The 26,540-nt window shown below is 38.2% G+C and overlaps 1 protein-coding gene across 9 annotated transcripts in view; it reads left to right on the top strand.

Moving 5' to 3' along the window:
• Positions 1 to 26,540, top strand: part of LOC120417562 (protein muscleblind) — a 526,440-nt gene that overhangs the window by 106,678 nt on the left and 393,222 nt on the right. For all 9 annotated transcript variants that reach the window (XR_008212114.1, XR_008212116.1, XR_008212115.1 and 6 more), the window contains exon 2: positions 5,479 to 6,538. Coding sequence is in view for 6 of the 9 variants with exons in the window: in XM_052708165.1 (XP_052564125.1) it covers positions 6,350 to 6,538 (189 nt within the window). In the remaining 3 variants the exon portion in view is untranslated. The remainder of the gene's footprint in view (positions 1 to 5,478; positions 6,539 to 26,540) is intronic.

The following is a 26,540-nucleotide window of genomic DNA, read 5'->3' as shown; positions in this document are numbered from 1 at the left end:
AGAAAAAGTGGAAAACGTGGTCTAAAAATAGTGACGCCATCCCCCTATGCCGTCACGGTGTAAAAACTCGCGTGCATTGCTTACATGGATTTTCGTCGACGAACATGGGCGTATTTTACTTCTACTCGGATTGAATAGCATTCGATTTAGTAAGTCTCTAGACTATATACTAAGTATTCTGCTTTCAGTCAAAAAGGATCGCAAAGTTATTATTTTAAATTGTTTTAAAAATCCATTTTAAATCCTTTGCGGTCGTACAAAGGGTTATTGTACCCAGAAAATTAAGCTTTATCATTGTGAACAATAATATTACCAATTTAGTTGAATTTTAGAACTCAATCAACGAATCGCCTCTATATATACATGTACATTCTCAATACATTTATTTGTGTATGAACCGAGAAGAGGAAGCCCCCATTCACCTAGGTGGATTAAGTAACGTTTTTATATTTAAAACAGGTAATGTTTCAGGGAATGCAAAAACTGACAGAATTATGAGATAATTAGGTTCTTTACATATGTTCGAATTTTGACTTTTTCTCCTAAAAACTGCTTATGTTAGAAGAAATGGAAAAGCTCACAAAAATATTTCAGAAGCAAAATCACAGAATTTAGACTTTTCTAATAAAACGTTTTTCATGAAACTACTCAAGTTTGGAAAAAAACGAACAAAAATATAATCAAAACAAGAATAAATTTGAGAGAAAGTAAAAATTTACCGATATGCTTCAGAAGCAATAATAAATTATTTTGAAAAATCATAAATCTTCCAGGAATTTTGCAGGAACCTTAAAAAATTGAAGATTATGAAATTTTTCAAAACATGTTTGACTTCTTCTCACAAAAATATAATATTTTTTTATACCGTCATCTGGGGTGAATCGAGACTACAGTCTGAATAGGGACAGCAGTGTTTAGAGCACTTAAAGGTTTTAAATTTGGAAATGGATGTACACATGTTGTTGGTCTGAGTCTGTTCTATCCGAAACCAACCAGAAAAATCAAAATATGGTACTCGAACATTGTTAAAACTGCTGTCCCTATTCGCCCCATGTGTCCTAATTCACCCCAGTTGACGGTAATGATTTTGATGCAAAGTTATGACTTTTATGTTTTTTTTTTAATTTCGACCTTTTGTCCATTGGAATTTTTGTGTCTCATCTTTTAATTATGTTTCTTCAATATCTTTTTATTTTGTTGATTTGTTGGATACGAGAACTTGTTAATTTACCCATTTGATCATACAAATTTAACTGTTTTCTGCTAACTCGAAATGCATTTATTTATCAGTAGAATTTTGTTTTGTTTTTTTTATTGATTTGAGTCAATTTCTTTAACCTTCTGTTATCTTTATTTTTTTAACTTTATCTTTAATAACCATTCAAGTCACTTCACATTTAGTTAACTTTCAGAATGCACCAAACAAACAAATACTAAAATTGACTGATGTGTGTAACATTATATTCAAACTTTAGATAAACTAGTTATATATATTTTTAATTCAGTCACGTCTTGTCATATTATTAAAATCAAATTAAATTAACTTTTGCCAACTTCAAGTGTTATTTGTTATCTTCAGAAAAAAAATTATACACCATGTAAAATCAGTAGGGCTCGTGATTTTTCACGATTCTAATTTTTTTTTATGGATAAAAAAAGTGTTTTAAAATGCAATGGACACCTGTCCAGTTGTTTTGCCATTATTAGTTTCCAAAATATCTAAGTATTGACGAAAATTTCTTTTTTGCGAAAAATAAAGTTTTTGCGGTGCTGTACATTGGAATTTCCTAAAAATTTTAAAACATTTTTAAACTAGCCCGAACATGCTAAATATGATTATCGATGCAGAAAAATGTATTTAGATTGTTTTCAGTTGATTAGACTTCTTTTTTCATGAAAAATTTTGATTTTTTTTGGAAACATATTTTTTTGCCCCTATTTTTTTAAACCAATTTTGAAAGGGGCGACATCTAAAACTCAAGCGAAAGAAATTGCAAAACTTCCTGAGCAATTTAGATGTCAAATTTTTTGAAAAATAATTATAAAACGATAAACAAGTTTCATTTAATTTGTCTCAAATCTAGAAAGATTTGATATGTATTTTAAATAAATTATAAAATAATTTATAGGACAAAGTAATAAAAAAAGTTACAAAAATATTGGATTGAAAGAGTGGAATTTTGTGTAAACTTTTCAGATTAAAAACTTTTGTTATTCAAACTAATTTACTTTTGGTAAATATGCCGTTTAGGATGTGCTGTGATTTTAGAATTGTTTTTGCATAATATTTTGAGTTTTAAATTTCTAAAATCATAAAAAGTCTAGGATGACTGAATTGTTTAATTATTTGATAAATATTCTAGAAAATTGCATAAAATGATGCAATGAGTATTTTGTGTGTTGATCTATTAAGATTTTGTACGGTTTTTTCTTGTACATACCGTAAACCGGGGTGACTTTGATAGGATTTCAATTTGTTTTTAGAATATTTTCCAACAGGTAAGGTTTTTCTCAAGATTATTTTTTTTAAACATGTACTGGGGTAGATTGCACAAAGTCCATGTACTATTTCGGAAAAAAAGTTTTTTCAATAATGTTTAGAAAAATAGTTACGTTAAAAATTCTTAGTTTTAATTCCGGGGTGACTTTGATAGTCATAGTTTTTCTTGTTAAAATCATATTTAAGATGTTCAAACTTTATTTGTACGTTGAATGTACCATCACTAAAGAAGCTGATATATGTATAAGCTTTTTAGCAAAATACATATAAATTTTAGGTAAATTTGTTAAAAAGTCGGAATTTTGCCTGAAATTTGTTAAAACTAGTTTTGTTTATAAAATTATCGATTTATATTGCATTTTATACTGAATTCAAAGCACGAATCAAAAGTTTTCACATTTTACATGAAATTTGTTCAACTGAAATTGCATATAAATTTGGAGATTTTTTTGAATGTGTTTAAAAAACTCATATTATTTATTATTTACAAACTTTTTTAACCTTCTCCTAGCGGAAAATTGTCCAAAGAATCCGAAAATGCATTCCATTTTCCGATTAAAAATCATGACACTTTGAGAAGTTTAAAATAATGACTTTCATCAACATTTTCTTAACTATAGTTAACTAACTTTTTAAACTTGTCAAAATTTTATGAAAAGTTCTTCTTGAGGTACTTTGAACACTTCTCTACCACGGTCAGTATGTTTCTAAACCATTCCTTAAGTATTTTAATTGTACTCTTCATTTTGCGGAAAAATCGCAAACCTATCAAAGTGAAATTGCCCTGAAACATCGTTCAACAAAATTACGTAATTTTGAGTCGGGGAGCGTTCTTTTATTATGTAACGCAACAATTTGGATTTTTAGACCCCCTCCTCCCCTCTCGTAACAACATTTCCATACAAATTTTAAAAGTTGTGTATGGACCGTAACAAGTCCTCCTACCCATCCTCCCGCCAACTGCGTTACGTTATAAAAGAACGCTCCATTGCCAAACTTACGGACCCAATCCTGCAACAATCTGACTACAAAAGTAGTCAAACTTTGTTTTCAATTGTTTTGTTGATTGTACTTTAGGGGAAGAATAAAAAAAATATATTGATAGCTCTGGTTGATTTGCTCCATTAATAGGTTAAAATGGGAATAAATCTAAAAAATTCTTAAAAAATAATATTCCATTAAAATTATTTCTTCTCAAGCCAAGTTCAGTCAACTGCCGTTTTCCGTCATCAGTGCTCACTTTCTTCGTTAAAGTTCGGTGCTATTTTCATCTAGTTGGAGTCAACAACACGACACAATCAATCATGCATGACCTAGTGATCTGATTTTGAACGCCACGCGGCCAGAGATGAGCAGAAATTCCGGGAAATTTTAATAGACTTACCCACCAGGACGATAAACCGATTTTAAGGTTCCGAGAATCAATCGAAGGCATTCGAAGTCAACATCGAACGGGCACGGCTGAACTCAGGGTTGACTTCTTTTGGCGAAATATTTTCAATTTTAAATCAAATCATACTGTTTCACCTAAAATTTCAACTTTATTTGATCTAAAAAGTCAGAGTTTTAAAGTAATTTTCAACAAACAGTGTAAAAGCTTACAAACTTCAACCCTGTGTTGTGTCCCCAGCGGGCCTACCCGAAGAAAAAGTCCGTCACCCGAAACGCAAAGAAAGACGCACACACACACGCGGTGAACTTTGTCAGAGAATTCGACGACATTTGGGCGTCGTCATCGCCGCCGTCGTCGGTCCAAAAAAGTGCGTGTAATCGAGTAATCCAATTACTTGGGCCGATGATCACGGTTTTTTTTTCTGTCTTGACTGCGGGGGAGTGCCTTTTGTCGGTGGGCGTGTGTTTGTGTTGAGGCATTTGTTGCAAAAATAATTGAACAGCTGGGTAAGGGAGAGAGCAGAGAATTTTGTTTCGATTTTTGAACAGAATGTTAAAGTCGTAAGAATGATAAACAAATGCCAACAAGCACTAACTCAACCCTATATCCGCATATAGAGCTAACCTAACCTCAAAATTCCACCTTTTCAACTGTGCACTCCCTTAACAAACTCCACACCCACCTCGAGTTCACCCTGTGTGTTGACTGATTACACGAACTTTGTTTGCCCTTTTCTGTGGGTGGGTAGTGGCGGTGACGCTGTATCAATAGTGATCGAGACCGACCGCATGGCGCCCTTCGCGTTTATGTATTTGTGCTAGGGTGCGCCACCCCCTGGGTGTGTGTGTGTGTGTGCGTGAGGTGATGTTTTCGCGCCGCACCACCGGGGAAAATCAATGTAAATATGTAAATATTCTCGGGCAAAAAAGGGACAAACCCCGATCTTGGGTGGAAAAGGTCGCCTTTTTTAGGGGGAGAGAGGGTGGGGTGTGTGCGTTGTTTTTCCCGGTCTGACAGTAAACAGTCGGAACTGCGAGGCGGTGGTCTTTAATTTTAATTGAGAAATGGAATCAATTTCAATTCCGTAAGGCTAATGGCAGTGTAAACAGTAAGTCAACTCCCCCGCGCGGAGAGAGGTTTGGCCGTTTTGGGTGTGGAAAATGGGGCAAGACTTGGTTACTTTGGGTCGTTGTTTATGGAGTTACAATGTCGAGAAGGGAGCGCATTTGCTGTGAAAACAATTACAGGCTTGGTTCATAACTTTGGTATTCTTGGGATTAACACAGAACAAATAATTAGAAAATAAAAATAGAGTCGAAAATACTCTGTCAGACTTAATTTATGTACTACTTCCTGGTATTGCCAACAACTTCCTCGACAACTACATTCTTTTAACCCACTTCCTAAGAAGAAGACAGCTATTTATCCTTCCAGCTTCCAAAGCAAAAACCCCCTCCGCCCCAAACAATCTTAAACTCAAAAAATAAGGAAAAACTCTCCTCCTTTGATCCACGATTCAGCACAGATTTACCACTGATTAACGTTCTGACTGATGTTTTTTTCTTCTCTCCTTCTCTCATTACAGACAGTGTGCCCCCGCCCTCTTTCCTCGCGCCAACAGCTTTTTAGTCCGCCAGCTTTCTGCCGCCAACGCCGCCGCCACCACCCCTTTGCTTGAGCTTTTCGCAGCGCCATCTTCAGCAGCATCCACCAACTAGAACGGCAAACAAAAAAGAAGAAGAAAGCCAACAGCTCATTACATCCAAACAGAAGAGAAGTGAAAAAAACGGAAGAAACCACTGTCTTCACACTTGCACATCCTGAAAGAGGAGAGAAAAAAAGTTGGGCTAAAAGAAAGTAATTAGAAGTTACCAAATACTTGCCGGAAGAAGAAGAAGAAGACTCTTCCCCCTCCCTAGGACAATCAAAGCTAACGTCCGTTCAGCGAAGCAAATTATCCCTCTTCTCCCCGTTAACGACAGAGAGTGAGAAGCAGTCAGTCAGACCGGAAATCGATAGAGAGAAGAAAACCAATAAACGTCCGTTCCTGAGTAACTACACACACACAAGCACACATAAGTACGAAGGAATTAATTTTTTAATCGTAGCATCAAACTCACTCAAACCAAGAGATAGAGAGAAGGAAGAAGCAAGTCTAGTCTTCGTTTTAATTGCCATAGGAATATAGAAGAGTGTGTGTGTGTGACATCGCCGACATCGACTTATCTTGTGATACCGCAGAGCGCGCAGCGCGCCCATCAAAAGGCGCCTAGGAAGAAGAATTGTTCGTAGTGTTAGTGACAGCGTCGTCGCCCAGCTTGAGTGAGACCGTTGCGTTCCTCAAATTTTCTGTGTGAAGGCCTAACCGGAGTCGCCTTTAAACCCCAAACACACAACACCCACAACACAAACACACACCCGCCTCCCCCCCTCCCAAAGTAGAGAGTAACACTTGTATGGCCGCCATGATGAACATGACCAACCTGTTGAACGGCAAGGACTCCCGCTGGCTGCAGCTGGAGGTGTGCCGCGAGTTCCAGCGCAACAAGTGCTCCCGGCCGGACACCGAGTGCAAGTTCGCCCACCCGCCGGCCAACGTGGAGGTGCAGAATGGACGCGTGACCGCGTGCTACGACAGTATTAAGGTGAGTTGGGACGACGCTTCTGGTACTTGATGACGTAACAGTGCTGCGGGATTTCGTTTTAGGGTGTAAAACTCTAAATTTGGTTAAAATTGTGCCAAAGGCGCCTTCGACTTATAGTCATAATTATTGCAAGCCGTCATCAAAATTTGACTTGAACATGGGCGTCAAATTCTAAGGCGCCTTTGAGTCTATTTTTTCAGTATAAGAGTTTTTTACTAGTTTGAATTAGTGGCAAAGCCATAAAGGCGACTCATCATTCTTGGTGATACAGTTGACTATCAGTTGAAAGTTACTGTCTAAGGCGGCTAACTAAATGTATTAACCCTTTTCCCCAAGTGACTGCAACTACAAGGCGCCTTTAAGTTAGTTTATTTTAAATATATGACTTATTGCATTTTGCAACAGTTACCAAATCAAAAAGGCGATTCGTAATAAAACAAGTTTATTGACTCAATAAACAGCTAGTTTGAGGCGACTAACTTATAAATCAATCAATTTTCTCAAAAGTTAAAATGGCTGCTTCAGAAAGGAGCATTGTATGAAACTTTATAAAGTATAAAAGACTGAAGTGTCTCCAAAGCTAAGGCGCCTTTAAGTTAATTATGCAGGATAAGACTTAACCAGTTTGAAATAGTGGCAAAGCCATAAAGGAGACTCAACACAATATTCTTGATGAAAAAGTTGACTATCAGTTGAAAGTTATTGTCTAATCTAATCTAATCTCTAATCAGACCCTAGCGCAGCCAATCTTTCGAAGGGATCCTGGAGAGTGCCTTAGGTTAGATGACGCCTAGCACTCTTCTTGTCATTTATTAACATTTGTAGTGCGCCATTGCATCGGAATGCATTGAAACATCACAAGCGTTAAAGCGGCCTGGACTACTGCGTAAAGCCGTATCGCAGAGATGACTCGTAATTGGGTTGAGTTCGAGCACTGAGTGTTCGAACAACAACACAATTCTGAATCGACAGGGAAGGAAGAAGCGTGGGGACACACCACCATACGCTCCGTGATTTGGTTGTATTCGTTGGGAGCACCATGCTAAGAAGGTTTGGTACTCCGGGACCCTCTGGGATGGGACATTGTATTTCCACGAATGCCCTGGACACTATTTGCCGTGGTTATAGCGCCACAACTCGCTCTCAGTTGAAAGTTATTGTCTAAGGCGACTAACTACAAGGCGCCTTTAAGTTAGTTTTTTTTTTTTAAATAAAAGACTTATTGCATTTTGCAACAGTTACCAACTCAAAAAGGCGATTCGTGATAAAACAAGTATATTGACTCAATAAACAGCTATTTTGAGGCGACCAACTTATAAATAAATCAATTTTCTCAAAAATTAAAATGGCTGCTTCAGAAAGGAGCATCGTATGCCAACTTTTTAAAGTATCAATGACTGATGTGTCTCCAACTCTAAGGCGCCTTTAGGTTAATTATGCAATATAAGACTTAACCAGTTTGAATTAGTGGCAAAGCCATAAAGGCGACTCATCTCAATATTGATGGTGATACAGTTGACTTTCAGTTCTAAAGTTTTTTAAAGGTATTATAAACATATGAAACACAATAGTGTGTAAGGCGACTAACTTGATTTCCCTTCTTACGCCAAGGGATCGCAAATACAAGGCGCCTTTAAGTCAGTTTTTAAATCTAAAACTCTTTGCAGTTTGAGCAACCACAAACCTCACAAATAATTCGTAATGAAACATGTAAATGTCAGTTTAAGGCGACTCACTATGTTTCATGATCATGCCAAATATGAGATACTTCATAAACAGCCCACTTCATTCTAGAGTCATTACTGCACTAAGAAGCTGACTCTAAGCCAAAAGCGAATTCATCTCTAAGGCGCCTTTAAGTCAATATTTAAAAAAATAACAATGTTATTGTTTGCAAAGGCTACTGACTAAGGTGACTAAGAATCAATCCATTTTTCAGTTTTGGACGAGCGTGACTTTAAAACCAAAAATGAGCATACTTTAAATCAAAGGCGACTTCTTAACTTTTGATTACAAAGTTCATGTAGACAAGTTGCTGGAAGCGATGGAAGCTGGAGGCGACATTGAGTCATTTTTGAAACTATATCACCATCAATAGGGTGATGGTGAACTCAAGTGACTTCAACTCTAAACCGACGTAAATAATAAGGTGATTTTATGAATAGAAAAATTGTGAACACTCAAAGTCATGCTGCATTAAATAAAGGCGTGGTTCATTCAATGTTACTTCAAGACTCTTACTGCTTTAGGGTTAAGGCGACTTCTCAACTTTGTGATTATATTTTATTTTGGGCAGGGCTCCTAAGGCGATTTAGATCCAGCTCACAGTCACACTAGATGGATATGACTTTGTCCCAAAGGTGACTGCAAATGTTAGGTGACGATATAAGGCTCACTTCTAGCCTGTAACTGCTTACAAAACTAAGGCGACTTCTTGACTAAGGTTATACTCAGGATAACTACTTAATTTGGAGGAGATTGACATCGGATTTTTAAGTAAAGGCCACTGTGAGCGATTTCAAGTTGTCTTACAGAAGAAGATTTGAAAACAAACTCAAGGTGGCTTCTTGACTTTGCTGAATTTTGAAACAGAATTGAAAAAAATAATCGTGACAAAGGCGACTGCAAGCGACTTAAAAGCGCCTTAAAGACTTAGGGTTACTTTCAGTCTGGGATTGTTTCAAAACTAAGGTGACTTCTTGACTTAGGTAACTTGAAGAATAGTTTGAAGTAAAAATAGATTGAAAACGGATTGATATAAAGGCGACTGCAAGCGATTTAAAAGCGCCTTTAATACTACGGGGCACTTTCAGTCTGAGATTGTTTCAAAACTAAGGTGTCTTCTTGACTAAGGTAACTTGAAGAATAATTTGAAGTATAAAGATATTGAAAACGGATTCCAAGGCAAAGGCGACTGCAAGCGATTTCAAAGCGCCTCAAAGACTTAGGGTCACTTTCAGTCTGGGATTGCTTCAAAACTAAGGTGACTTCTTGACTAAGGTGACTTGAAGAATAATTTGAAGTATAAAGAGATTGACAACGGATTTCAAGGCAAAGGCGACTGCAAGCGATTTCAAAGCGCCTTCAAGACTAAGGGTTACTTTCAGTCTGGGATTGCTTCAAAACTAAGGTGACTTGAAGAATAATTTGAGGTATAAAGAGATTGAAAACGGATTCAATGTAAAGGCGACTGCAAGCGATTTCAAAGCGCCTTCAAGACTAAGGGTTACTTTCAGTCTGGGATTGCTTCAAAACTAAGGTGACTTGAAGAATAATTTGAAGTTTAAAAAGATTGAAAACGGATTCCAAGGCAAAGGCGACTGCAAGCGATTTCAAAGCGCCTTCAAGACTAAAGGTCACTTTCAGTCTGGGATTGCTTCAAAACTAAGGTGACTTCTTGACTAAGGTGACTTGGAGAATAATTTGAAGTATAAGCAGATTGAAAACGAATTTCAAGGCAAAGGCGACTGCAAGCCATTTCAAAGCGCCTTCAAGACTAAAGGTCACTTTCAGTCTGGGATTGCTTGAAAACTAAGGTGACTTGGAGAATAATGTGAAGTGTAAGCAGATTGAAAACGAATTTCAAGGCAAAGGCGACTGCAAGCGACTTAAAAGCGCCTTAAAGACTTAGGGTCACTTTTAGTCTAGTATTGCTTCAAAACTAAGGTACTTGAAGAATAATTTGAAGTATCAAGAGATCGAAAACGGATTCAAGGCAAAGGCGACGTCGATTTCAAAGCGACTTGAAGACAAGAATAAGGCCACTTCTTGACAAATCATTTAAAACATGGTCGAGTTTCCAGCTGGAAGTCGCCTTCATTTTCAGGAAATCTCATTGAAATGGCTTGAAGTCGCCTTAAACTCACAAACAGCATTTAATCTACTTATGATTTTTTTTTTAATTTGATTTGATTTTTGGTTCAAAGACAACATTTCAAGTCGCCTTAGTCTCGAATGTGATTTTAAGGAGACTAAGATTCCTTGAAAGCAAAGGCTTATTGGCTTATTGGCTATGGGTACTGAAGCTAATCCTTAGCCAAAGGCGACTTAAAATCGTAAGTGTCATTAAAATTTAGAAGAAAAATATTTGGCCCTTCCAATTTTTGATTACTGTTTAGTGGTATTGATTTTTAGGTAAATCATTTTTTTTAATTATAACAAAAACATAAATAAATTTAAGGCGTTTTCAATAAAGGTGGTATAGCGAAAACGACTTTTTTGCTTTTCCATTGACAAGGTGATTTCCAGGCTATTTACGATTGAGATTCCATAAATAATGACTTCAGACACCAGTTAAACTGACTGTGAATCTTAGGCGCCAGCAAAACTAAGGCGACTTCTGGCCTAAGGCGTTTGAAAACCAAATTTGCTTTTTTATCGAAAGTACAACGATTCAAAACAGACTTTATTCAAGAAGTGACTTCAAGACGGGTGTACCCCATTTGGCATAATGGACATTTGGCATAACGGGTTTTCAAGATGGACGTTTGGCATAATGGACGTTTGGCATAATAGGTCCAAGACATCAGGGACGTTTGGCATAATGGACATTTGGCATAATGGACGTTTGGCATAATTCGTTCAAAAACCATCATGGACGTTTGGCATAATGGACGTTTGGCATAATGGACGTTTGGCATAACTATTACTAGCTTGTTTTTTTGTTAAGTATTTGTCATTTTCACGAATGAAAATGTATATTTTTTACCTTTTTTATATTACTTTAAGAGATTATCTTTTTTTTTCTATAAAAAATTAGGTATCTCTATATTTTTTCCCCAATAGTAAATTCTTTCCTTTTTGAATAATTCACAATAAATCTTTTCAATGAAATTTTGATATTTTTATTAAATAATTAGTATAAAGAAGAAAATATCTCTTGTTAGCTTAAGATTTTTCCCCTTTCAATATAATTAGCAATAATTTTTTAAATGAAATTTTCCCTTCTTTTATATGAAATTCATGATGAGAAAAACCTCTTCAAATCTTCGACAATTGAGCTTTTATAATGCAATTTTCCCTTCTTTAGATCAAAATTTTACTTGAAGAAGGAAATCTCTAAATAAATTCACATTTTTCCCTTCTTTTTTTCGAATTTAATCTAAAGAAACCCCAGAACTGGGCAGCACTCATCCGACACGAGACTAGCGGAAAGATTCACAGACACAGAGAACACAGTTCTAAATGACCGAGAGAATTATGCCCTCGAGTCCATTTTCAAGAAAAAGTTCATCCTTCAAAACAAAAAGTGTTCCCTACGGGAACTGAACCAGAGACCTTAAATAGACTAACTCAATGACTAAACTGCCATGGCCACAGCAGCTTGGTGACACAAGAGTAGTCAGATTTCGATGTATGACTCTTGTTGCAGATTTACTGTTTCAATTAATTAACATTCCAACGCCCAAGGCTCAAAAAAAGTTGGAACGGTAACTTCAACTCGCTGGTTCTCGGGCATAACTCACCCAATCAAGACGATTCTTTTTTCCAGTGATTTGTTAGGATGTCTAGATGATCCTAGAATTTTGCAGAACTCAATTTGATCAAATCTGTAATTTTTGCGATCAAAAACATCGTTCCAACTTTTTTTTTCGCGTGCAAAAAAAAATTCGCCGAAAATTCCGCGGAGGCAGTCTTTTTGAAAAAGTTGGAACGATGTTTTTGGTCGCAAAAATTACAGATTTGATCAAATTAAGTTCTGCAAAGTTCTAGGATCATCTAGACATCCTAACAAATCACTGGAAAAAAGAATCGTCTTGATTGGGTATGTTATAACCGAGAACCAACGAGTTGAAGTTACCGTTCCAACTTTTTTGGGAGGCTTGGGCGTCCGTGTAAGTTGGACATGCGTTGGGCGTTCCAGTGTTAATGAAATTATTTTTTTGCAGGTACCATTATTCTATCGAGTTTAGCATTGAGCTCTCTATAAATTTTAATGGAATTATACTCTCGATCCTGTATTTTGGGTGAATGGACGTCAATGTTGCTTTTCTTTAAATATTTTGCAAGTTTTTTTTTATTCAATTTTCCCATAATTTTTTATATTTAACTTAAAGAAGGGAAATTCTCTTATAGATGTTGTCTTTAAACATTTATATAATTTCTGCACATTTTTTCTCTGTTGGTTTAATTTTTGTAATAAGTTGTTTATGGAATTTTCCCTTCTTTTATTTATTCAATATTAATCTTAAAGAAGGGACAACTGCCCAAAAAAAAGAATAAATGCTGATTAAATGTTATTTTTAAGAGAGGTAGGTGAAAAACATAAAAATATTACGATAGTCAAACATTTAAAGAGTGTCAAAATGTGAATCTTTAAATTTACTTTTCCTTCCATAAGTTGAATTTTATATAAATAAATATAAATTTTATAAAAAATTTCATAATCGAAGTTAATTGTCAAATATTCGAAAAGTATTGTTTTTAGAGATTTTCCCTTCTAAAACTTGAATTTAAAAATAAAAGAAGGGAAAATTTCATAATTCTTTTGTCAAATATTTAAAGAAAGAAAAAATGTACATCCCTTGTTAAGAATGAATATTAAAGAAGAAAAAATTGCATAAAAACAATAATTGCCAAATTTTGAAAAAAAAAAACAAACTGCACATTTTTTGAGAGATTTTACTTTATTTTAGCTTTAAAATAAAAGAAGAGCAAATTGCTTTAAAAAAATTAAATGCATTTCGTTAAAGAAGAGCAAAATGTACTTACATTCTTAGGTTGAATTTGAAAAAGGAGGGAAAAGGGTAAACAGTATAAAATCTTTATTGCTAAATATTCAAAGACTGGCAAAACTTACATCACTTTGTAAGGTTGAATTTAAAATAAAAGAAGGAATAATTGAAAAAATAATTTAAAAATAACTGCAAAATATTTCAAAAGAAGACAAATCTCAATATTATATATTTATGAAAAAAAATTCATTTTATATTTATGAAAAATAGCATTTTAAAGCTTTATTAAGAAAAAAAGGAAAAAAATATATCTATTGGGAGAAAATGACAAAGATACTAGATTTCTTGAAAACAAAAATCATTTTTAAAGTAAAGTTATCTGCTAAGAAAAAAGGAAAAAAAAACTATAAATAATTATTCTTAACAAAAAATAAATACTAATTGAACAAAAAAAAGCTAGCAAAAATTATGCCAAACGTCCATTATGCCAAACGTCCTTGATGGGTTTTGAACGAATTATGCCAAACGTCTATTATGCCAAATGTCCATTATGCCAAACGTCCCTGATGTCTTGGACCAATTATGCCAAACGTCCATTATGCCAAACGTCCATCTTGAAAACCCGTTATGCCAAATGTCCATTATGCCAAATGGGGTACACCCCTTCAAGACTTATCAAAAAGACAAAGGCGACTGTTGACTGTTGACTGTTGACTGAAAATTGTATTAAGACATTTTAGATATCTTCAAGGCTTTGCAGACAGCAACTTTGAAAACATAAAAAGTTAAAGAAAATGTTGATGACTTTGGATATTTTGAAGGTTGGAGACATTTTGAATCAATAGAGACCTTGCAGACTTGATACATTGTCTCAAACTAATCTACACGACAAAATCAAATGAAGAACATCAATCAAATCAGTGCTCCACCGGCTGCCACATCTCACACACGGGACAACACATCGTTGTAACTTAATCTTCCGACCATCATTCTTTGACTAATAGACCGGCCCGGCTAATCCACTCCTTCCGGCGGCACCATCATTAGTACCGGTTGGGCTTGGCAGGTCTGTAAGAGAAAAAAAACTCAACTTCTCTCAGCAATTTGTCATCATTCGATGGCCATCTAGTCGCCTTATCGAAGCTTCATGGCGTCATCTGGCCCGCCTCTAGGAGTGTGTGGTGATTTGTGAAATTGTGAATTCATCATTAGAACCTTTTGCGATAACTCCATTATACACCTCAAGGGGAGCAGGATGTTGATTCTTCATTCGATGAAAACATCTCGGGCGAGCCAATCTGAGCAACGCTGGAATAAATCTGTGCGGTTTGCTCCGATTTCCCTCCAGGATAAGAACACGGAGATCTTTGATGTAGGAGATGCATCCGATACACCGAAAGGTGAAAAGTGCATCAAAACTTTTGCCGATCCGATAATAGACTTTGCTTTCCCCTCGAGAGGGAAAGAGCACGAAAGTGTGGATGTGTTTTCATTAGATTATCAGTGGGGCATGTCGGACAGCTGCTGCTGTCAGTGCAACTCGGCTTAAGGCTTATCTCCGGATAAAAGCGGCCAGAATCTTTCACCCTGGCGTAGTGCACGTTCCCGATGTCCCTGGTGAGAGGACACGGAAAAAATCCAGTGTTAAAACAACGTTCTTTTGGTTTAAACGGTTATTTGCATTTTTAGCAACACTTGGCAACTTTTGCAACACTTGGCGACTTGAGCAACAATTGGCAACATTGGTGAAACTTGGCAACTTGATACTTCTACAACTTAGAATACTTCTGTAATTCTTGATGAGGCACACTTGGTGAATCCAGCAACACTTGGCAACTTTTGCAACACTTGGCATCAACCAATTTTTTTCCGTGCATGACAAAAGAGGCCTGCTTGTTCTGCCCGGCAGGCAAAAGTGCAATCCGGTGCACGTGTTTTCTCTCATGCATGATTGCACCTCTGGAAAAGGAGCCTCCGGATCCTGCCGAGCTTCAGCTCTGCACGGGAATGAAAAATGTTTTCCCACTCAAACTTTCCAGGGGATTACTCGATGTCGGTACAAGTGTGGTACTCTCCCGACTCCTGATCGATTGGCTCAATCCGATTGAATTCAACATTATTTTGCGGTTTGCCGTGCGTACAACCATCAATTTAGCAGGTGTCATAATCCCGTTCTTGGAATACCTCCCCTTCCAAACGATGCCCCTCTTAAATTCTCGTCAAACATTCGCAAAACAAACATCCAACTCGGTCGATGATTGTAATTGACTCCACCGTGAAACAACTCTCTCTGAGTCTGCTCAACAACTGGCAGTCAATCAACACACGCACCGCATAATTCCGGCGTCTGAACGTGGGGGAACGTGCGTGGGTACGGCGCAACCAAGTCTCCGCCAGTAATCAAATTTAGGCTTGCGATTTGCCGGCGCCCGCAATCAACCTCGGGGAATCAATCGCTTCGCTACCGCGGGAGGAGGAGGAGCCGTCGTTCTTCTCTGATGATTGTGAGTTTGGTCAGGGACGTTGCGAGGGTTCGGGTGCTTTTGCAACACTTGGTTTTGAGATTTGGCAACTTTTGTTGCGCTCGTCGGTGTTTGCAACACTTTTCAAATCGTGCAACACAAAGATGTGACAATTTGGCAACAATTGGCGAATTTTGGAACACTTGGCAACTTTGAAATATTTGAAGATTTGTTTAAAGTTTGCGTACTTGTTCAATATTTGGCAACAACACTTGGCAACATTAGCAACACTTGGCTACCGCTAACGGAGGAAGAGCCGTCGTTCTTCTGGCGATTGCTAGCTCGGCCAGAGACGTTGCAACGGTTTGAGAGCTTTTGCAACACTTGGTTTTGAGATTTGACAACTTTTGTAGCGCACTTTGATGGTTGCAACACTTTGCAATAGTGCAACATAATGATTAGACAACTTTGCAACACTTGCCAAAATTTTGGAATACTTGGCAAAATTTGCAACGCTTGGCAAAATTGGCAACACTTGGTGAAATTTGCAACACTTGGATGACTAAGCAACACTTGGCAACTTCGAAACATTTAAAGATTTATTCAAAGTTTGCGTACTTGTGCAACATTTGGCAACACTTGGCATCTCTAACAACACTTGGCTACCTCTACCGGAGGAAGTTCTTCTGACGATTGCAACACTTTTCAAATTGTGTTACACAAAGATTTGACAATTTTTCAACACTTGGCGAAATTTGCTGAAATTTGCAATACTTGGCGATATTTGCAACACTTGGCTATCTTATCAACACTTAATAACTTTAAGTTATTATTTATTCAAAGTTTGCGTACTTGTGCAACATTTGGCAACACTTGCCATCTCTAACAACACTTGGCAACAACAAGTTAAACTTTTAGAGGTTCTAGAACTTAAAGCACCCACCTTGCCGACGCCCCTGGACTAAAATTTCGCGCCCCGTACGCCACAAGGACGCGTTCCGCAAAACGTGGCGAAAGCACAAGTGCTTTTATTTGTTCATCAAATCACGTCATACCGCGCCGTCTCCAAGCCAAGCTTCCCGGTCCAAAAAGCGTACGCACTCCGTGCTCGAACTGAGCTCTCAATTCGATTAAATTAATTAACCAAATATGCTGGAAACGTTGCCGGGGAAGGAGCGCGTTGCGTGGCGTTGCGCCCGGAGTTAAGTTATTAGGTAAATATTTTCCAACAGTCTCTCTCGCTCGAGGTAGGACTCGGGCGTATTTGAACAATGTACAACTATCGGAGCAATGTTGTCATCACTATTCCGGGCAAGCTCGCACCAAATTAAGCTCCATCGACGTGGCATTCGAAATTACAGCGGGAAAATTAGTGCAGACTCTGAATCTGATTACGGATAACAACTTCTGGGAAGCAGCGCCAGATTCTTCAAAAAGCTGCGCTTTTTTCCAAGGATTTCTTCGAACAAAGTGAAGCAATTCCGGAAGTTGCCGGATGGAGCAGGCAAAAAGATAGAAGTGCTTGGTTTGCCACCTGTGAGACCGACAACCCTTTAGGCAGCATCTACGGAAGTGTACACTTTTTTTATCTCTCGCACTTTTGTACACCTTGAAAAAAGAGGCGGTAGAAGAAGGAGCAGGATGCCCTTTTCGGTGTTGTCGCGCTCTGTTTACACCGGAATGCAATTCGCCCCCGAGTGCTTCAGATATGAGTGTGTAGGTGTGCGAACGGCGTCTATCTGGCACGCGAGATATGCACGACGTACGTGGCCGTTCTGTGCTGCGTAGACTTGGCTAGGGATGGTTAGGTGGCAACACTTGGTTTTTTCCAACAACTTTATCCAGGTTAGAATTTTAAACAATTCATGATTTGCAACACTTGGTGACATGATCAACACTGGGTGACTTGATCAACACTTGGTGACTTGATCAACACTTGGCGACTTGATCAACACTTGGTCAGTTTTGCAACACTTGGTGACTTGATCAACACTTGGCGACTTGATCAACACTGGGTGACTTGATCAACACTTGGTAATTTGATCAACACTTGGCGACTTGTTCAACATTTGATGATTCTGACATCCCTACCCAACATCCAACAGGACGAACCCCCCGCCACTCTTCCTGGCCGTAATTTGTAACCGGAAAGGCAGGTGCGGTGTCACCGCGGAGGACGAGCACCGCACAATTCTTTTGCGTTATTGTTGCGAAACACTTTTTGCGCGCGCTGGTGTGCTCAGGATTTCCACATTTCTACCTCGCCCAAGTCACATGCATTGTCTGGAAAATGACGGCGAAAAAAGGACGGCCTCAGGGCGTGTCGAGTGGGGATGGTGGTGGTATCGTCGTGTTTTGAATTATGACATTTGTAGCTTCTTTTTTTATCTGATCGCTCAATGTCCTCGGGTGCGGTGCGGAGCTGAATGAAATCGAGGGTGACACTTTTCTTTCTTTGCACGTTGATGGTGCCACTTACAGATGGAGGGGTTCGGGGAGTAGGGTTGGAGATTTCCTGTTCGGAGTCGCAGGTAGCTGGCTGATGTGTTTGGGATTTTGTGTATACACGTGGTTTGGAAGAAGGATTACTTGCAGTGATTGACATCCTTTAATGACGTGTCCACGAGTGGTTTAGTTTTGATTGAGAGTGTATCTTCCGCTTGAAGAGGGTGACACTTGATTTTATTGTGAAACTTGACACCAGCTCCTGTGAAAATTTGCTTGAACAACACCTTTTGCTTGATAACAGAAAATTTGCAACACTTGGCAACGTTTATATTTGTTTCATTTACATAACAGGATACCGTGGTTCCCACAAAACTTTTTGGTTTGCAACACTTGGTGACTTGCAACACTTGGTGACGTACAACAGTTGGTAATTGCAACACTTGTTGACTGGCAACACTTGGTGACTTACAACACTTGTTGATTTGCAACACTTGGTGATTTGCAACACTTGGTGCGTTGCAACACTTGGTGATTTGCAACACTTGGTGACTTGCAACACTTGGTGATTTGCAACACTTGGTGATTTGCAACACTTGGTGATTTGCAACACTTGGTGATTTGCAACACTTGGTGACTTGCATCACTTGGTGACTTGCAACACTTGGTGACTTGCAACACTTGGTTATTTGCAACACTTGGTGATTTTCAACACTTGGTGACTTGCAACACTTGGTGACTTACAACACTTGGTGATTTTCAACACTTGGTGACTTGCAACACTTGTAGACTTATCGATTACATATAACATTTGGCCACTGCAACATTTGTCGAATAACATTAATTGAAGATTTGCCACACTAACAAAAACGCTACATCAAACTCAACAACACTTGGCAACATTCAAAGCGATTTAGTGCAACCTTCCAGATTTGAGGTTGACACTCCAGAATGATTAAGCCATTAGCACCAACTCGATTATCACCTGTAACCAAATTATCAAAGTCGCTGCAACCATTATTATCATACGAAAAGTTGTCCGTCCGGATTCCCGAAAATTTAAACCAACATCTCCGGACGGCTCCGAAAGTTCCTCCCTCCTGCAACCGGATCACACAGGTGTCAGAAACAATTTCACTCCAGCTGGCCAAACTTTACCTTTCTCTCGGGATCCTCCTGAAAATCCAACGGCAGTAGTAGCTCCAGCTATCGATTTAAACTTCCACAGCCAGAGTGCGCCGCCACCAACTACTAATTAAGGAATCACTTTCGCATTCCGGATTGTTCCAGGGGAATCCAATTGATTTGGCTCCTTCCCAAATCCGACCTTGACCAGTCCAGACTCTCTCAAATTGACCATCAACCAGTGTGTGTGTGCCCCAATTAAAAGCCACGTGGCTCGAATTTTATTGACCAGCAGCTGCTGCCGTTGGTCATTCCGAGGGAACTCTACTTCGGTCTAGCAGTGAATTAAGTCGAGGAAAATTCTTTTTTAATGACGCTCTGCAAGCAAGTCCACCGAAAAATGAATCCCTCGTAAAGCGCGCCCGCGCGCTATTTACGACTCGGTGCCATTCTGATGAGCACTTGGTTTTAATTTTATGATTATGTTGGCGATAACCGGGCCAACTGGGAGGGGTGACCGGGAGGACTCACCAGGACGATTAAAAGTGTTGGTTGAGGATTTGAGATTTGAAAATTTTGCTCAACGACAGGAATTTGAGACACTGAACTGGAAGTTGCCAAGTGTTGCCAACTTTTAAACATTGTTTGTGACAAAGTCTATGTTTTTAAAGCGTATAAAGTTGAACAGCATTCCTAGTCACCAAGTGTCGCAAACTGCCAATTGTTGAAAATTGCCAAGTGTTGCTAATTACCAAGTGTTGAAAATGGCCAAGTGTTGCAAATTACCAAATGTTGATTGTGGTTAGTTGTTGCAAGCCACCAAGAGTTGCAAATGACCGAGTGTTGAAAATTGCCAAGTGTTGCATTACCAAGTGTTGATGAAAATTGCAAAAAAAAATCAAACCATCCACATTAACGACCCCCGGGTCTTTTGTGGTCTCTATTGCAAGTTTCTGCTCGAACCTAGAAGTCCGAAGGCTTGAATGGGGAGAGCACCCAAACCTCTTTCTACTCCAAGGAACATTCCACACCAGTGTTTGAACTGACGACCTTTGGATTGCGAGTCCAACCGCCGCCAGCGATTCCACCGGAGTAGGTTTGGTTTGGTGTGTTGTTTGTACTTATGGCATGGAGACGACTCCTACACCTGGAATGACTTAACGGCCTAACAACCAAGGCCGGGACCGACGATGAAAATTGCCAAGTGTTGGTAATTACCAAGTGTTGAAAAAAGCCATCTGTTGCAAATTACCAAGTGTTGATTGTGGTTAGTTGTTGCAAGCTACCAAGAGCTGCAAATGACCGAGTGTTGAATATTGCCTTGTGTTGATAGCCATCAAATGTTGCAAGTCACTAAGTGTTGCAAGCTACCAAGTGTTGATAGAAGTCAAGTGTTGCAAATCAGTTTCGGAATTTTCTAAGTGATGCAGATCACCAAATTTGTTTGTTTTTGGTTGATCTATTAAAATGTACATACTCTACAACATCTGTATGATTAGTCCCAATTTATGATTCCCATTAACGCCAACAATCAATTCTTCTGCCACATTAAACCATTTTCAAAAGCCGCTCATGACAATAAAGCGGATAAATCAAGCGCCCACAAACGCCCAAATCAAATCGCTCTCCGAAACTAATCTTATTGCCCACCAACCCACTCAGACTTGCTCCAAAAACAATTAGTAGGTCATAACAACCGGAGTCTCGCCCCGTACAAAACGGAACTTCTGAACTCGCGCGATCTCCATCAAACCTCGCAGGGCATGATTAATGGGTCGTTCCTTCCAGCCGCCGCCGTCTTGCTTCTCGGTAGCAACAGGCCACCTAATGGCCAGCGCAGAGACCTCACCAGCTCAACCCGATTTAGGGTCATAATTCTCCCACACACATACGGTGAAGTCGTTGTCGGGCGTAACAGTACAGTTAGTCAATTTTGTGAGTTTGTCTTTCGAAGCGTGAAAGATCGGCTTAGCGCCAAATATGGTGCGGGTTTTTCGTACTTCTCCCCTAAAAAAATTTTGATTTATATCAGCGCGAGAGATTGTCTTGCGGAGTGTCGTCGACGTCTAAGTCACTCGATGTGGCAATACGTTTTATTACGTTCACGATTTCCATTTTTGATTGAATCTGATCGTCGTTGTACGGAGTTCAAAGTTTCCAATAAGCTGCCTGCAGATGGCGGAGCAAATCAATTTCGGACCACATGTCTTTCGATAGAGAGTGCACACTGGGTCTTGGGATCAATACTGCTCTGTGCAACAACAATAACGAGCGATTGTTGTTGCGGGCAAATTGTGGCTGTCTTCGAGCTCGCACGACATGGAACAGAGCCGGTTTGGTTAGTTTCAAACGGGAATGGGTTTTGGACAGGGTTGTCAACTGTCAATTCTGGCAAAGCAATTTAAAAAATCACAAATCAACAACTCATCAAATCAACACCTCAACAAATCAACTATCAACAAAACAATAAAACAACAAATCAACAACTCAATAGTCAACAAATCAACAAATCAGCAAATCAACAAATCAACAACTCATCAAATCAACACCTCAACAAATCAACTATCAACAAAACAATAAAACAACAAATCAACAACTCAATAGTCAACAAATCAACAAATCAGCAAATCAACAAATCAACAAATCAACAAATCAACAAATCAACAAATCAACAAATCAATAAATCAACTAATCAATAAAACAACAAATCCCGTGACTTGTTGATTTGCTGATTTGTTAATTTGTTGATTTGTTGATTTGTTGATTTGTTGATTTGTTGATTTGTTGAGTTGTTGAGTTGTTGAGTTGTTGATTTGTTGATTTGTTGATTTGTTGATTTGTTGATTTGTTGATTTGTTGATTTGTTGATTTGTTGATTTGTTGATTTGTTGATTTGTTGATTTATTGATTTGTTGATTTGTTGATTTGTTGATTTGTTGATTTGTTGATTTGTTGATTTGTTGATTTGTTGATTTGTTGATTTGTTGATTTGTTGTGTTGTTAGGTTGTTAAGTTGTGACAATTTCCAGAAGTCTAGCAACCCTGCCAATCACATCGCAGAAGGTATCAGCTTGCATCGTACTCTTTCGTGGCGCTGAACTCATTTCCAACACTCCCTCGGGTGTCGTCGCGACTTGCTGCGTAGGCCGCGCGGTGTGTCCCCTCAAGAATCGGGGGCGCCTCCGAGTGGCAATCTGTCTAATTGAATCGAACAACGACCGTTAGCGGGGAGATCACGATTTCCGATTTCAACCAGCAAACGGGGGTCTCCGGAATTGCCCTAGACCGCCACCAAGTTTGGCGTTTCGCGTGGGTGATCGCCGGCGGCCATGGAAGTGACTCATGGGAATTCTGTCGTATGACGTCAGGGCGGCCAGCCGCGACGAATCTTGGGTTTCAACGCTGCGCGTTGATGAAGGTTACGGTGAGCCCGCGTAATTGAAACGTTTGAAGAGCGCGGGCTGAGCCGATTATGATGTTCAGCTGACGGGAACTAATGCGAGGTGGATTAACACATGGTTGTCACATTTTGACCCAGTTTCAAACATGTAAATGTAAAAATTAAAAAAACAGCAAAAACGAACATCACCAACCCCATAAGGACTACGTAACATTTTCCAATGAAATTTCGCAACACAATAATCGTTTTTCGGCCCGAAACTTCATTCTTCGACGTCCGTCCAACGTCGCCCAGCAGGATGTAATGTGACGGAAGTGGAACAGATTGAAAAAGCTTCTTCTTCCCGCACTTGCTTTCTCTTGCTTGGTGAATTGGGTTGCTGCCAGTGATCCGTGGCTGGCGGGTTTCGCTCAAGCTTCCTGCTGGTCACTTTTTGTTCCGGCTGAATGGAGCGCATTATGTAAACATGGTGTTCCTTTTTTTGTGAAAGGATAAGCTTGTGTGCTTGTATTTTGTTGGTTGATTCTGTTTGGGGATGTAAATTTAATAACTTGGGATGTTTTGTGGTGGAAAAGTAGTGCTTTGAAAGCTTCTATAGAGGTTTTTTGAACTTTAGTCTGTAAAAGCTTTCAAGAGGAAAGCTATCATAAAGAGCTTAAATTAGACAATTCACCTTAATTTATGTCACGTGCACCAATTGCGCTCGATATTGATTGTGTTCATGAAGAAATGGTCCCATTACCACAAACTGTTAAGAATTTTAAATTCAATTCCCTTTCAAAGCGGCAAATGTGGCTCCATCTTTAGACCGAGGACCGTTCCTGGCCAAGTCCCCTGTAACTAGTTGCCACGTGAGGTCCCAGCTGCCACTGCCAATAAACGGGAACCAATCTGCATTTAGAGGATTGGAAACTTGCTTCTTGTTCCAGCATAACGCTGCCCCATACGGCAAGAACGAAGCCACGTGACCATTCTTGTCCGCTCCTCAAAATGTAAAAGTTGAAAACAGTTTTGCAGCAATATGTGAGAGAGCTTAAATTGCTTTGTAATACTTTTCGCCGAAATCATCACCAGAACGCAAAACTAATTTGCTACCAACCATGGGACAGACCGAACCCCGTAAGTCCTTCTTCCTGCTAATAAAAAGGAGCCAGACAGGAGGTACACACATACGAGGACGAGAGCGCAAAAAACGGTTACACGAAGTTCAACAAGGACTTATGAAATTAAAATAGGATTTACAATTTCATCACAGAGTGGCCACAGCAAAGTTGCACGACGACCATAATAGGTCATATAATGTCCATGTGACCACCACACCGGGAGTGTACGAGCGCAGCGGCATTCCCGGATTAAATTGACTCTGCAAAATGTTAAACGTTCTGACGAGAGGAAGATTATTGTATTACGCGCCAGCGATGGAATTACTGAGGGTGGAAATTCTGGGAAATTTTGGGGGACCCCAGAATGAGAAGATTGGAGTGGGTTGGTTCTATTTTTTCCGCCTGAACTGAGCCATTCCGGAATTCATCATCCCATCTCGTGAAGTGGCGGTGGAGTGGCAAACCGGATTGTGCACTTTTTGTAAAAGTTACCTTGCAAAACGGGCAGAGCGTTATCATATGTGGGAGGGCACGGAAAAATTTAATTTCAAGCATTGAATCTTTAAAAAAAATCTATGAAAAACATATCAACATATCAACAAATCAACAATAACTAATCACCAAATCAAGAAAATCAACAAATCAGCAAATCAACAAATCAACCAATCAACAAATCAACAAATCAACAAATCAACAAATCAACAAATCAACAAATCAACAAATCAACAAATCAACAAATCAACAAATCAACAAATCAACAAATCAACAAATCAACAAATCAACAAATCAACAAAACAACAAATCAACAAATCAACAAGTCAACAAATTAACAAATCAACAAGTCAACAAATCAAAAAATTAACAAATAAACAAATCAACAAATCAATAAATCAACAAATCAACAAATCAACAAATCAACAAATCAACAAATCAACAAATCAACAAATCAACAAATCAAAAAATTAACAAATCAACAAATCAACAAAACAACAAATCAACAAATCAACAAATCAACAAATCACAAATCAACAAGTCAAAAAAACATTATTTTTGAAGAGTTTCATAATTCAGCCACCGGCAAAGAAATTGCGAGTCACTTGCATTTCGTTAATCAATTATTTGTTGAAAATCAACTTTTTGATGATTTTTTTTTTGAAAATCATATTTTTGTTGTTAATCAACAATGTTGTTGAAAATCAATAAAATGTTGTTGCTACCCAAGAAACATTTAGGGCTTTATCATAGCTGTTACAACCGCTTCTAATCCTATCAGCCAAACCCAACATTAAAACCATTCAGTCGTAACAAGATCCCCAGAACCCCGTTAAACCCCTCTTAAAACCTAAAAAGTCCTCCGAAAAGTTTTGTTACGACCTATTTATAAAAAAAAACCTTCAGCTGTAATGCCTTGAACTTGGCTTTACGGCGGAATCCTAACAACCTTCTCAAAGCCTAAATAAAACCATTGTTGAAACCTAGTCAGGAGTTATGTCTTCAAACTTCTAATGCCCAACAGGTTTTATTCTGGCAAAAAATAAGTCTTCATCTTGCCAAACGAAGTAACGGAGATGGTTGTAAAAAAAAAAATATTGGTGGTAATTAAAATAATTTCTAAGCTTATTCCTCGCAATCCGTGGCTCAAATTCCGCTGCGGTTGAAGTTTTACCGATAAAAGTGGGGGAGATAGAGCCAAAAAATCAACTAGATTCATCAATAATATTTATTTTGTAGTGACATTTTTGGATCGCTATTTTTGCAAAAAAAAAATTCCAGAAGAATTGCTATTTGGCTGCGTTAAATGCTCTTTTAAGAGCTTATAGTTTTAAGTGTGCTTTTTGCTTGCCTAATGGCACTTGACAGCTACAACATCCTTGGTTTTATAGAAGCATTCGATAAAACCGTTTGGCATGACATTTCCATCTGGTTTTCAAGACTCTCGTAAAATTTTCATAAAACCTTATTAAAGTCGCTTTGTTTTTATTTTCACCAAATTTTATGTCCAAGGCATAAAACATTGTTAGAACCTATTAAAAAGATTTTGCTTATTGGTTTAGGTGAATGCCGAAGTAAAGCTTATAAGCAATCAAGATGCATCCATAAAACCTCAATAAAACTAGATGGTGGCTAGTTGGTTTAAAAATGTCATTTGGGTTTTACAAAATTTTGTCAAAAATGTTGTCAATGAACAATGTTGTTGTAAAATTACAATGTAGCAGCAAATCAAGAATATATTTTTTTGGGAAATCAGCAATATTGTTGTAAATGAACAATATTGTTGCTAATCAACAATGTTTTAGCTAATCAACAGTTTTGTTGTTAACCAACAATGATTTTTTTTATAAATCAACAATGTTGTTGTTAATCAACAATGTTGTTGTTAATCAACAGTTTTGTTGTAAATCAACAATGTTGTTGGAAATCAACAATGTTGTTCGAAATCAACAATGTTGTTCAAAATCAACAATGTTGTTAGAAATCAACAATGTTGTTGTAAATCAACAGTTTTGTTGTAAATCAGCAAACTTGTTGTAAATCAACAATCGTGTTGTAGAACAACAATGTTGTTGTAAATCAACAATGTTGTTGTAAATCAATGATTTTGTTGTAGAACAACAATGTTGTTGTAAATCAACAATGTTGTTGTAAATCAACAATGTTGTTGTAAATCAACAATGTTGTTGTAAATCAACAATGTTGTTGTAAATCAACAATTTTGTTGTTAATCAATAATTTTGTTGTAGAACAACAATGTTGTTGTAAATCAATAATGTTGTTGTAAATCAACAATGTTGT

Source organism: Culex pipiens, chromosome 2 (genome assembly GCF_016801865.2).
Source record: "Culex pipiens pallens isolate TS chromosome 2, TS_CPP_V2, whole genome shotgun sequence".
NCBI classification, from domain to species: domain Eukaryota; kingdom Metazoa; phylum Arthropoda; class Insecta; order Diptera; family Culicidae; genus Culex; species Culex pipiens.
Note: the sequence above shows the minus strand (reverse complement) of the source record. Positions and strands in the feature narration are given on the sequence as shown.